The 14,304-nt window shown below is 31.4% G+C and overlaps 1 protein-coding gene across 1 annotated transcript; it reads left to right on the top strand.

Moving 5' to 3' along the window:
- Nucleotides 1-3,881: 3,881 nt before the first annotated feature.
- LOC114421350 (probable protein S-acyltransferase 23) lies at nucleotides 3,882-13,308 on the top strand. Its single transcript, XM_028387231.1, has 13 exons — nucleotides 3,882-4,299; nucleotides 4,622-4,762; nucleotides 5,898-6,010; nucleotides 6,430-6,509; nucleotides 7,123-7,286; nucleotides 8,415-8,553; nucleotides 8,672-8,771; nucleotides 10,936-10,993; nucleotides 11,779-11,856; nucleotides 11,987-12,085; nucleotides 12,344-12,422; nucleotides 12,530-12,678; nucleotides 12,761-13,308. The coding sequence occupies exons 1-13, from the start codon at nucleotides 4,063-4,065 to the stop codon at nucleotides 12,947-12,949; spliced, it is 1,626 nt and encodes a 541-aa protein (XP_028243032.1). The 5' UTR covers nucleotides 3,882-4,062; the 3' UTR covers nucleotides 12,950-13,308.
- Nucleotides 13,309-14,304: the final 996 nt, after the last annotated feature.

Here is a 14,304-nt window from a genome sequence, read left to right as displayed (position 1 = left end):
TACCAAGAATAACTTTAACAAAGATACTCCGTAATTTTTTTTTACTATTTTGCTTATAATACTTATCATATTCTTTTAAGTCTAACTATTCTAAATTAAGTTTTCTCAAGTGTACCTGACTGTCTGAGTTATATATTTTTTATCTTGACACACTTAGTTCCGATGAAGTTTTGTCATTATGTATGGAAAACAATTAATTTATTTTGAAAAATGTTTTACCGTGTATAACTATTATGTTATGACATTCATTGTAGAAGTTGTAGAAGTTAGGCCATTCATTCGAATAAGTGGCAAAATCAGCAGGAGTAGACAGTTTTCCATTTTCCATGGTTTTCAAAACATTAATTCTAAGAAACTACTATTAACGAGTCGCCCAAAGACTGTTTTTAAAAATTTTCGCCAAACACTACCCTCTCATTAATGCACTTCGGTGACTTTTAAAAAAATAAAAAAATAAAAGAGGGAGAGACCGAAAAGATAGAGGTTAAATAAGAAATGATACTGTACAATTACTTTAATTTTGGATTTTATATCATGTAATTAGTAGGATGGTTTTTTTACGTATAATAATAATAATAATAATAGAGTTTATAATCCTGTAAAAAAAATATAGTTTATAATATTATATGTTGTTACAAATGTTATAGATGAACACAAAATAATATTACCCTAATTTCTCCTATGTGGCTTGATTTAACATCACTTTGGCTTATCTATGAGACTATGACACCTAAGCAGCATTGCTCTTGTTCTCCTGCAAGGACAAAACACGTGTCCTATCAGTGACTATGATACTCTTATCCTCTTGTGCAATAACTTATTCTGGGTTGAAGGGTTCTGCACTAAAATGGGTTACCAAATGCAATCCTGTTCCCAGAATAGGATTATGGAATATCATTCAAGCTCAAACTCACTGCATGGTAGATTGGACCTTCGAAGAAGCCTTGACACTTTGTAATGTTGGTTCAACTTTTTCTTTTAATGGATCGGCTATTTTTTTTTTTTATTAGACCAGGTATCTAACTTCATTTTTTTTATGAAAATATGTGTGTGATCTAGTCTAGACAATAAAAAATCATGTTATATCAATTTTCATTTTTTATTATGTATTTATTATATGTGTCGGTATTGTAATTTGTATTTATTGTGAATTATGATTTTTATATATCCTGTATAACTCTTGTGACATTCATTATTGGACCTGTAAGAGCTATTTATTAAATTTAAGAAGTACCATTTATATGATACTAGTAATTTTTATAATTAAGAAAAAGAAAGAAAATATAGAATAAAATAAAATGTACTCCCATTTTAATAGAAAATAAGGTTATTGTATGAATATCAAATAACTTTAATTAAAAATTTATAAACTCATTTAGAAAAGAGATAAAACCAGTCAACGGTTTCATTTTTCCATGGTTTTACACCCCTTGAAATTCCACCCTTTGCTAAACAATCATTCGTCCTAGAAGAAACAGGGTAAAGAGTAGCCCACAGATACTCTGATGCACTTTCTCTGAGTATAAATAGGAATAGGAACTAAAGAACTTTAATAATTTCTTCCCCCCAACGTGGCTTGATTGATTCTCTTTTACATATTCACATCACTTCGGCTTTATCTTTATCCATGGCACCTACAGCAGCAATGCTCTTGCTCTCCCACAATGGCAAAACACCCATACCTTCATCATCATCATCATCATCATCTGCAACAACTTATTATTTTAGGTTGAAAGACTCTGCACTCAAATGGGTTTCCAAATACAATCCCGTGCCCAAATCAGGATCAAAGAATAAGAGGTTCGAAGAAGCACTTCAACTTTGCAGCTGCTAGTCTTGTTGCTTCAACTTTTTCTTTTAATACTTTATTGCTTCTTTTTTTATCTCCTGTTGTGTTTTCTTCTACTGCTGATGTGAATTTCATATGAGCTTGTAATTAAGTACCCTCTATTCACAGAAGTTTAACATGTAGATATAACGAATTATTTTTTATTCAAGTTGCACATGCAAAATTAAACTAATCTTATAAAGTGGTTAGTTAAAAGTTTTTTAAGAAAAATGTTTTTTTTTGGTAATTTAACATTCAATTTTTGTTATCTTTTAGCTTTTGGCTAATGGAAATTAATTACAGGAGTGTTTATCTCAGTTAGCATCATGTTACATGTACTTAGGAATTAGGATTATGTTTCATCATCGTGGGCGTAACGTGGTTTCTTTGAATAAAATTTGAGTTGGATGGATGTGAATTTGCATTGGATAAGATTGATTTACTCATAGTATGAGAAATAAGCTTTCTTTTATGTTGTTTAAAATTGATTTTACTCATAGGACAACACATCACGCCATACATAACCCAAGTTCCATCATGACTGTCTTAAGAGTTTGGTATCCTGAGCAAAAATAAAATAAAATTAAGTCCTCATAATTATTGAAATATTATTGATCTTAAAAAATTTTGTTGCAAAACTTATTAATAATTTATTCAGTATTGATAGTTATTATATTATTTTACAAGTCATTATTAATAATTACATAAGTAATTAATAATCCGTGAACAATAACATTGATAGCTAATTATTTGGTTTATGATTTCAATTTGAATTAAAAATCTTAAAACACAATTTAGAACGTGAATGAGTAAACTGGAATGAAGAAATGGGAAACGTGATCACCTTAAACACACATAAATCAAGAAAAAGGGAATCTCGCGTGAGAATTGACCCTATAAGAGGCTATGTTCCAACAATTTTCCAAATTCCTTCAACATTTCCTACCTCCAGAGAAGCCTTGGATTAGAATTAGGAAGATTAGGAATTAATTAGGAAAAAAGTGTCTTTTAATGAAATATTAAATTAAAAAATATCAAATTTGTAAAAAGTTCTTTAAAATTTAATTGCACAAAAATAAAAATTAAGTTAAATTATCTAATGTGGTAATATAAATCATGTGATGTTATATATTTCCACAATACACAAATCATACTTATATATGAATTATTTTAAAGTCACATCAAAATACAAGTCAAAAAATAATTAATGTGACTTTACAAGCAAGCAATGTAGTAAAATAATTGATGATTGATGTTATAAAACTTGAATCAATGATTAATTCAGTACAAAAATTGGTTCAATGAATTATTAGATGAACTCAGTTACTAATTTATTTAACATGTTTATCAAATTTATCCTTTTTATAATCAGAACCAGCCTAATAACTTTGATTAACTTTTTTTAAAACATTAATTTGATAATTTTTTTTTACCGAGAAACATTTAATTGTATACATTTCAGTCTCTAGCATTCAAACATTTCCTCCATTTCTTTTTTAAAAAAAAGCATTTCCTCCATTTTTACCTTATTTCCATTTATTTGACTTTTTATCTAATACTATTAAATGTCTATTATTCTGTTTACTATCTATCTTTGTATGCTACTAGTAATTAATATAACATAAAATTGAAGTGGTAAAAAGCTATATATCATTTAAAAGTAATATTAATTATTGGAATCCTTTTTTTGTTGTTGTTGTTTAAAACTATTGAAGAATAAGATTTTTTCAAAATTATGTTATTGTTATTGATCGTCTCTTAGATCTTACTTAAATATCTAAACTCAATTCTATTACAATCAACTTGTTAATAAAATTTTATATTTTACACTAATATGAAAATTCAGTGTAATTAATATGTGACAATAAAGCTTAGGAAATATAACATTTTTTAAAGACTAATCTCAACTCAATCTTAATCAGCTTAATTTGGATTTGATAATCTGGAAAATAAAAATAAAAATAACTGAACCCAAGAAACTAGAAATTTAAACTTTAAAATATATTTCAGAAAATTAATAACTTTTTCATATTAATTTAAAAATAAAAATAAACAATTGTTTTTACTTTCTTGTTGAGGGACTATTCTTGTTGTGGAAGAATCAAGGATGAATTGAGGGAGAGAGAGGGGGAGGAACTATATGGGGAAGGAAAAGGAACACATATTCACATTCTCTCACATTTTCTTGCCCCAATCCCAATCCCAATTCCAATTCCAAACCCTAACCAATTTCCATGGCTTCCTCGGAGATCGAGGTGGTTTCATCATCATCATCGGTCTCCAAACCCAACAACGACCAGCCTCCAATCCTCGACGTTTTCACCGCCTCTGCTCACGGCGACTTCAACAAATTGAGAACCTTCGTCGAACAAGACGGTGCCTCCGTCTCTCTTCCCGATTTTAGCGGCTATTACGCTCTTCAGTGGGCCTCGCTCAACAACTTTCACGACATTGCGCACTATCTCATTCAGGTAATTTGCATTTTTTTTGGGTGTTCGTGTAAGTGCTTTAGCTCAGAATTGATGATAGCGAAATTGTGCGTTTCATTTTTACTTTTTTAAATTTAAGTTGGTTTCGCCTTCATATGCAGCAAGTTTGGATTTTTTCTTCTTTGGGTGGTTATGTGTCGTTTAAGAAATTAATACTTTTCGTAATTCTCAGTGAATTTAATTTATGTAGAAGGACTTTGTGTGTTGATTGTTATAATATTTATTATTACATATTATATTGTGCATACTTATGAATTAATTTAGGTTGAATGCGCTTTAATTTTGAACTGTGCTTGTTATGAAGCATGGGGCGGATGTCAATGCTAAAGACAACATGCAACAAACGGCATTGCACTGGGCAGCGGTTCACGGTTCAACTCTAGCTGCTGATGTGCTTGTGGAGAACGGTGCTCGGGTTGAAGCTGCAGATGTAAATGGATACCGGGTAGTGCATTCTACTCTTACATGTTAGTCAACAATTGTTTAAATGGATTATGGTGTTGCATCAAATCTTCAGGAGGATCTGCTTATTTTTTGGAAGTAGGGAAGTCAGTAAGGCAGGCATGGGTTGGGGGGTTTTAACAAAAATACAAATTCTTGTGTTCAAAATCATATCCTAGATTGAATTGTTGGCCTCTTTTCAACTTATGCCCCCAGCTGTTTTCTAAAGTTAACCACCCATATCCAAATCCTTACGTCTGAATAGTGATTGTATACCCAATTTTATTCTTTATTTTGTATCTGGATGCCTGACTATCAAAACTTTGCCTGACTTATTGATTAAAGTTGTAATATATATATGGATTTGCTAATGTACACACACTTGTTTTTAGTTGGAAGTTGGAGTACATTAGTAAGTCATAACTAGAGTTTTCTTAAAATACACCAATGGTGTAGCTTGCTAACGTACTCCAACTAAAAAACAAGTGTGTGTACATTAGCAAATGTTTGTGGGGATTGCTAATGTACACATACTTGTTTACTTTAGTTGGAGTGCGTTAGCAAGTTATAACTAGAGATTATCTTAAAATACATTGATGTTGTAGCTTGCTAACGTACTCCAACTAAAAAACAAGTTGGTGTACGTTAGCAAATCCCTATATATATATATATATATATATATATATATATAAACATAAGCATCTATGTTGTTTTAGCTAACAAGCAATATATGTTAGGTAAAAAGAAGCAAGATTAATTTAGTCTATGAAACTGTGACTTGTGAATGTTTCAATATTTTGTCTATAAGAATAAAATAAATTATTAAAAAATACTTATAGTGATCAAAGAGCTATCTACATTTTAATTATTGTCAATTTAGTTTTTTTTTTCTTTGAATAAATATAAATTCTTATAAATTGTATTGGTATTTGGGTACAAAATAAGTGAGCAAGTGGGTTATTGTGTGAGATTGGTCTACACCTGTTCCTATATAAGGAAAACCCTGCACTTATTCTGCCTATGTGTGAGATTGGTCTACACCTGTTCCTCTATAAGGAAAACCCTGAACTTATTCTGCCTACCACCTGTTTAAATGTTTTCTGTCTTGTGCTATTTTCATAGTTAAATGGTTCCTGCAGGCAGTTCATGTTGCTGCACAATTTGGACAGACAGCTTTCTTAAATCATATTGTAGTAAAGTACCATGCTGATTTTGATGTGCCTGATAATGATGGAAGGAGTCCTCTTCATTGGTATGCCATGAACCTTTTGATTGCTATGCATGATGAATAAACCTTATTTTGATAATGATTTGATTGTCAATGCCATGGTTCCACAATTTGCATGTTTCTTTTGCTTTTAATGCACTCATAAAATTAGTTAAAAACTCTCAACTAAATACATAATCCGATTATGCTTTGGCTAAACTGTATGTCTTTTTTCCTAATCCCAAACTAATTAATTTAATGGAGTATTGATCAATGAAATGTTTCCATGTACTTCAAATAGTTTTGAACTACTTTAGGGTTGTAAATGTGTTGTGTCAAATCGTTGAAGCTCACCCTAAAAGATTGTTGATTATGAGTGTTGATTATGGTTGTGTATTCAGAAAATCCATTAAAGGTGTTGATTTTTTTCCTTGGTTTTTTGACTTATTAATTCTTATGGCCAGGGCTGCATATAAGGGATTTGCTGACACAGTAAGATTGCTTCTATTTAGAGATGCAAGTCAAGGAAGACAAGATAAAGATGGTATGCCAAGTTAGCATTTAATTTCCCTTACATTTTTACAAGTTCTCAATCATATATTCTTTATATCATAAGGTCTTTTTTCTCTAGTTTTTATTATTTAGTCCAGACCAGTCCAACATAAACATATTTGAAGTCATTGTATCATATGCTAAGATCAGCTATCACTTAGGAGCGCAGTGCATGTTATATGGGGTTGATTTTTTTGGTAATAAGTACCAGGCCAGTTTGCATGAATAGTACTATATGAGATTGAACTAGGTTTAATTATTATTATTATGCATTAATATGGGTATCATGTACACAATGATTCTGTGATCTTGATATTGCTGGTTCAAGGGGTTTGTATGCTGGACTTATCTATTTGAAATTTAGGATTCTTCAGTCCTCCTGCCTATAGTTTCAAGAGTTTGTTTGGGGCACATATTTAAGTTTTTATGTTCTTGACATTCGATGATATAGTCATAAAAGTTTGAATCTTATTATTAATTATTACATTAGATTAAAGTTTTTTGATAAATACTTTTGAAACAGGTTGGTTTTGGCATTAAGGTATAGTTCTTTTGGTCATTTTGCTTTTTCTTTTATGTGATAATACTCAATAAAACTTGTTTAGGTTGTACACCGTTGCACTGGGCTGCATTAAGGGGAAATGCAGAGGCATGTGCTGTGCTTGTACATGCAGGCACAAAAGAAGAACTGATGGTGAAGGACAATGCTGGGAACACACCTGTACAGCTTGCATATGATAAAGGTCATCGGCATGTCGCTCCTTTCCTTGTACGTAACATTGGATTAATGAGGGTGTTGGTTGTGTATTTTTTTAAGAACATTCTTGATGAGACTTGTGGTAATTAATAAACATTGTTAAATTTAGTTTTGCCAAGTGCCAGAGATCACGGTTATACATACATCTCATGAGCCAACTATACCAAAACTTGAGTTATTGGGTGAAGACACATTAATGATATTTATATCTAATACAACTCCTCATGCAAGAACCTTTGGCATGAAGTATGGACAATGCACTGTCCTACCTAACCTTGTGCTGAAATTAACATTTTATTTTAAATAATGAGGGCCAATAAGAAACAGTTTATTTCCAATGTCTTCCTTTTATCTTGATATCAAGTTCCATGAAAGAGTAGTTTAGAAAAAAAAAAGTTTATTTTTAAATGAGATCAATACAATTAAATGATGCTAACTTACTTTTTTAATTAGTGTATTTTTTTTTTTTTGCTTATATTCAAGACTGGAGAGAGTATTGTTTTTCTAAAATAGATAAAATAAAATTCTTTATATATTATGAGTTATAATTTTTACTTCATATGTGACTTGCACTTTTTTATGTATTTTTAATTGAAATTTTATTAAATGCTAATTATTATGTTTTAAGGTTATTTTGCTTATTTATGTTATTTTATAGGTATATATAATATAATTTTGTATTTTAAGTAGGATATTACAATTCATGTTATGGTCCAACAATTTTCACATTTTACCCCCCTACTGATCCTACGTTAGATCTCCATTTTGATACCCTTGTACCTGATTGACCTTAGCTTAAGTAGACAGAGTTATGCCATCACAGAATTGAACTACGGATAGTTCTTTGCATTATTTTGCATTGCTACTTACTGTTGTATGCTCTTGAGTCTTGACTGAGAATAATTAACCATAGTGGAACTTTGAGTTTCTTTTACTCTTCTGAAGTTAGTTGGGTGAAAAATGGGAATATATTGTATATGGCTGAAATTGATGAATTAATTTGAGAACGACGATGCTGTTAGCTTAAACTATCAAATTTTGCTTCTGAAAATTGCACAGGACCAATGACTTGTTGCACTTTGTTTATGCAGTTATACTCTTATTGGCTCTGTAACTGATTATAGTGTTATATTTTTGCAGTCAAATCAACAACGGGCTCATAGCAACTACTGGAAAGGGAAACTGTGTAGTGGGATAGTGACAGATATTGGTTATGCTCCCATCTTATTCTGTACTATAATCTTTCTCTCAATCCTCTTCATCAACTCAGTTGTTGCAGGTATGTTAAAAATTGTATGCCAATTTACAATACTACACACACACATGTGCACTCATTAGTCATTACCTGAGTTTTTTGTGATGACTTACCTTGATTGAATATTTTCCACTAATGCCAGCTCCTAACCTTAAAAAGATTACTGCTGTTGTTGGACTTTGGGCATGGACAGCGCTTTCTTCGGCTGTTGGTTCCCTGATTATGTTCTATAAGTGTAGTAGGTAATCTTCTGTGTGTCATGTATATGTTCTGTTTTCGTGTGTGATATGGTAATATAAATATATGTACTTTCTTCGTATTTGTGTGATATTATGCTTTGAATGCATACCTTCTGCTGATGCATGCCTGTTGTCATCATGTGAATGCTCCAATACAGTTCTGTAGGAAACTCAAGTTGGATCTAGGACCAAAACGTGACTAGTGTTTCATTTTCATTGCCTTCTCAAGTCATATTGGAACTCTTTCACTGAAGAAGAATTGGAGAATAACCAGTTCTGTTTCCATCAGTCTGTTTATTACAATTTATCATAACAGTAAGAAAAAAATCTGAATTTATTGATTGGAGTCCTAAATCTCAAAATCCTGTATCAATCCGATTCTTGAGTAAGGTAGGAATGAACAAGGACTGAAATGGATACCTAGGGACCTGGAACATTCCCCTCCAATAAATTCCAAAAATACATGATAGTCCCCTCTCTTGGTTTCCCTCACTCCCTTTTCATTACAACCATTCCTCTACTTAGTTAACTAACTAAGTCTGAAACTAGTCAATATTTTGTTACATTGAATAATGTCTTTAAGGCATTGATGCCCAACCAAATCCTCTTACTATAGACCTTATTTATGGGAGGTCTTCTATCAAATAATCATTGGTGGCTTTTATTTTAATTCTTTTTTTTCTGTCTAGTTATTAATTTATGTCTTGCATCTAAATGATTTTGAGGGTTATAATTGACATCTGATGACATAATAAAATAATTAGTGGTGAAGTAGTGTAACTAGTGGCGTGATTTTGCCTCATCAACAATGATACAACTGTAAAAGTTTTATGAATTGCCGCCCAATCAACTGACCTGGGATTGTTTCCAGTAACTTGAGACCTTGCAGACTCCATTTGGTTTATATCATGTAATGTAAAAGAATTTGATTTGACTAAAAATCTGAACTAGGAATTTGCCTGCAATGTGCTATTTTCCCTCAAGATTAAATTTAGGATATAAAATTAATGTTATTAATGACAGATGGTGGCTCATGTGTCAGCAAGCAAAAGTCTGCCATAAAAGTATGGTGGATGCAATTGAGACCTATGATAGAAGCATGACGGCTATAGTGAAAACGTATATGTACAAAAAGTATACTAAAGAAACTGCAGAAAATAGAATTAAAAAATAATAACATATATCAAGAACAAACTAGAAACATAATGTAACAACTATGTTAGAAATAAATGTCACCATAAGTACTCAATCCACAAATTTTAGGGATAATCTCATAAACCTCATAGCATAAGTTCAGAGACGAAAGAGAGGAACAGAGTGACTCAAAACACAGGAATAAAGAGATTAAGAAAACATAGAGAAACAAAGAGATCAGCAAAGGAGATGCAGATGAAAGGAATGTATAGAAACAAAAAAATGGAGAAAGAAGGAAAAACAAAGAAACAGGAACTCATGAACAGAGCTTATTGGGATAACCATATCAGTTCGCAACGATGGAGGTGTTCAGTTAAATGGATCTCCTGTGTTGGGTTTGAGAAGACATGAGGCTGCATTTAGAATTTCAGTGTCCAACACATGTTGAATGCCTGTTGATGGTCTCCATGTTGGGTTTTTAATTATTTTTTTTTAAAGGGTGTAACTACTGCTTTTTTCTCCATAGCTGCTATATCAAAAGTGGCCATTCTGCAATGTCATGGACCATGGCTATTTAACAACACTGGACATAAGATGATGGAAAGTAGGAATTGGTATGGAAAGGAAATGAATATAAGAATAAGAAATACTATTGAATGCAGAATTGCTAAATGTTTATTGATAGTATAAATTATTTTATGACTTTGCCCAGTACCTGAATTTGGGAAGTGTTTCTCCTTTTGTATTGAATTTTTTAAATAAGGAGATAGTTATTTTTCCTGCATTGTTTTGTAATCAAGTGGCATTTTCTTGGCAAGTCATGTTCAGTGCTAACTTTGGTCATATATTTTATTATTCTTTTATTTGGTTTAATGTCATTTGCTGTCCATATTCATGCAATTTGTTTGTTATATGTATTATTAAATATTAAACATGACAACGTGTCCTGAAATATCAAAGAAAAAAATCTTGGAGCTTAATTCTAAACTTTCCATCAACACTAATTTATTCATGTTATTTCAATCCTATGCAGTAAAGATCCTGGTTATATAAAACGACTGGGAGAATTGGGTACTCAAAGTGATACAGAGGTATGCAAAGTGCTTTCGAGTGATGATTGTTTCGAAGAAAAGACTTGCACCCCCAAATCGGATTTTATCAGGGAAACTATCATATTACATGGGTCCTCTTTTTCTTTGTGGTAGTATGTTGTGACAAACATGGACATTGCTATTATACTGCATTTATTGTAACTTAGATATCATATACTCTCTCCCTCCCTAATTACAAGACATTGCTGACTAATTTATGCTTATTAAGAAAGTTGGTTAATTTAGTTATTAACATTAGATTTGTTTGTAATTGTATTATTTTTCCTAAATTACCCTTAAGTAACTAATGCATGGAGAGAGAATAATAGTGGTGGAGGTTTAATTTTTAAAATCAAACTCTTTCATTCTCGAATCCTCATGAGAGAGAAAGAGACAATTCATAGCATTAGCATCTATTATTTATGAACTAAATTCATTAAGGGTACATTAGTAAAAACAATTAATGCAATGGACAAGTAGAAAAGAGTCTTATAAAAAGAGAAAATTTCAAAACAGTGTCTTATAAAAAGGGATGGAGGGAGTAGTTAGAAATGACTTGGTTTTATATCAGCAGACAATGGATGTATGTGGCGCATAAATTCTGTTGCATGTGAGGGAATGCAATACTTGATGCAACTCCCTGAGATATGACTAGAGCATTGACAAGAACATATGATTATTTATATCTTTTATATGAATGAATGCCATGTTTTACTTTATCATATGTTTATTTAATTTTTTTTTATGTTGTAGAATCTGTGAGCATTATGTTTTATATTCTGCAGGATCCTTTATTGAATATTGATCTGAATAGTTCCTCTGTTTGGATGGGAAATTGGTCTCAACTTTGCCCTACCTGCAAGGTTTACATGATATTCTTTTGAGTATTTAAAAAATCTAATGTTGACACTTTACTTACAGTTCTGTATTTTACTTTATTAAATTCTCAAAACAAGTTATCGCTTATCAGGTTTTCTCGAATTGTATCATCAGATAATAAGACCTGTCCGATCTAAGCATTGCCCAACTTGTAAGCGATGTGTGGAACAGTTTGACCACCACTGTCCATGGATATCTAACTGTGTTGGGAAGGTAAGGAATGTTGTGCTATTTTAATTGTTACCCACAAGATCAAAAGTGCATTCTTCTGATGAATTTCTTTTATTTTTTTGGTTTTATTTACAATAGATGGATATGTGATAAATCAATATGATTATTCCTTCCTCAATATATTTGATTTGGAAATAAGATGCTCTACTTGACTTTTGTGGTCAAACAGAGCTGTTTTTCTTCTTTTCCTCAGTCCGTTTACTACGAGCCTTAATATCATACTTGGTATGCATCTTGCAGAGGAACAAAAGGGATTTCTTTATTTTTATCTGCCTGGGAACTTTGACTTCTTCCATTTCTGGTGCCGTTGCAGTTCAAAGTATGTCCTGAAGAGCTCTTTTTTTCACCATTCTATATACTGAAATTGTATAATTTATTGTTTTGCTTGAAAAATATAACAACTAACAGCCTTGTTTTCCATTACAGGAATTTGTACATCTAAACCAGCATTACTGGCAGGAGAAACATGGATCCATTATGTGTTAGTAAGACATCTAGGTTTAGTTGTGTTTTTGGTGATGGATGCTGTTGTTTTTGTTGCGACTACGACATTAACGATAACCCAGGCTTCCATGGTGATTGCTTAATCCATACTTGCCATTTTCCCTTTCCAATTATCATTTACAAGTTTTTTCATGTTTGTAAATTGTAATGCAGATAGCTCGAAATGTGACCACAAATGAACTAGCAAATTCCTCCCGTTATGATTATCTTCGTGGTCCTGATGGGCGGTTCAGAAACCCATACAACCACGGTTGTTGGAAGAATTGTGCTGACTTCTTTTTTCTCGGCTATACAAATGATGATGAGATTGCTTGGCCTCCATTACAGCAGGTGGCAACTTAGAACATTCTCCCATGCTGTGTCCATGCATCCTTTGTTATATTATCACATAGTTCCAATTATATGTAGATGATAGTCATTTTCAGCTAGGCTTTCATCCTCTGATACATGTACATTTTATTACAGAACACAAAGAAATAAAACATTTTTATTTTGGGCCATCAGAAAATACAAATTATTTTGATACACTCATGTGCCAGTTGTGCAATTGTTTGGTGGGGTATCCATTACTTTAGGAGGAAATGCATTTAAAGGATTGGAACGCGTGTCTTTTGACTTTAAAGGTATGCTTGGCATGAATGAAAAATGTGTAAGATGTGGAAAATGGCAATGAATTTTGAGAGTGTTGGTATTGAGGTTTACTTTTGCCGCCCCTCGATTTTCAGCATTGTTTTGACTCTTAACAGCACTATAAGCCTTTCCTTGACAGGTGGGATTTATACAACTAGGAAAAGTGCAAATTTGATAGTAAGTGATAGGCAATTGTATTGTTGTATAATGTATAAATCTCGGCTTTGTTGATATGTGAAGAGTGTGAATTAGTGATACGGTCCCTTGTCTATGCTATGACCAAAATCTCCCTCGGTGATTTTCTTCTATGGTTTTACTATGTAAAAAAATAAAATAAAGCAGGAAATGGATAAGGAACAAAGTAGTGTTCTTATAAAGAAAAATAATAAAATAAAAATAGTTCAAACACCCTCTAGTATACTAGTTTTATTTTAATGTTAAAAAATTAAATTTCGCATTTTAAAATAATTTTTTAATTTATATTTATGATTTGATTTTAGATTAATTTGAATAAATATTTTAATTCTGTTTAATGATTTAAAATTAATTTTACTTTAACTTTAAAGTAAATGGATCGATGTTTTGAAAATTGAGTAATAATATTTGGTTGACTCACGTACTAGTGTTGTGAAGCAACAAACAAGAAAAAAAAAATATCTTCGTAATTATCTTTGAAATAATAAAAGTAGAAAAAGGAAAGGATGTTTAGGGGTGATTTGGAATAGGAATATTATATATAAAGAAAAGTTTTGTTGCATTTTTCACCCTTAAGTTATGATTAAATTACATTTTCCTTTTTTTATATTTTAAAATATATATTATTTTTCCTTCATAAATGTGTTACATTTGACTTTCGTGGCGTTTTTCAAATAAATAGTGGATTAGCATAAACTTTTTTTCAAATATATACTGGCTCTTTGTTTTAGTTGATAGGCATAAAAAGGACAGAAAAGAAAAGCTGTACATATTTTACAGAGGAAATTTCTCAATTGTGCTTGAATGAAAACAACAAAGGGAGGCCACTAATTCATTTATTGAAATCAAACAAGATCAAGTATTCTAGAGAG

This window comes from Glycine soja, chromosome 8, assembly GCF_004193775.1.
Source record: "Glycine soja cultivar W05 chromosome 8, ASM419377v2, whole genome shotgun sequence".
In the NCBI taxonomy this organism is placed as follows: Eukaryota; Viridiplantae; Streptophyta; class Magnoliopsida; order Fabales; family Fabaceae; genus Glycine; species Glycine soja.
The sequence above is the reverse complement of the archived record's forward strand: the minus strand, read 5'-3'. Positions and strand labels throughout refer to the sequence as shown.

Excerpts from the sequence above, each read along its gene's own strand:
- LOC114421350 (XM_028387231.1), top strand. The coding sequence starts at position 4,063 with ATGGCTTCCTCGGAGATCGAGGTGGTTTCATCATCATCATCGGTCTCC. Across the intron at positions 6,011-6,429 it reads GGAAGGAGTCCTCTTCATTG|GGCTGCATATAAGGGATTTG; the intron begins GTATGCCATGAA and ends TCTTATGGCCAG. Across the intron at positions 8,554-8,671 it reads CATCAACTCAGTTGTTGCAG|CTCCTAACCTTAAAAAGATT; the intron begins GTATGTTAAAAA and ends CACTAATGCCAG.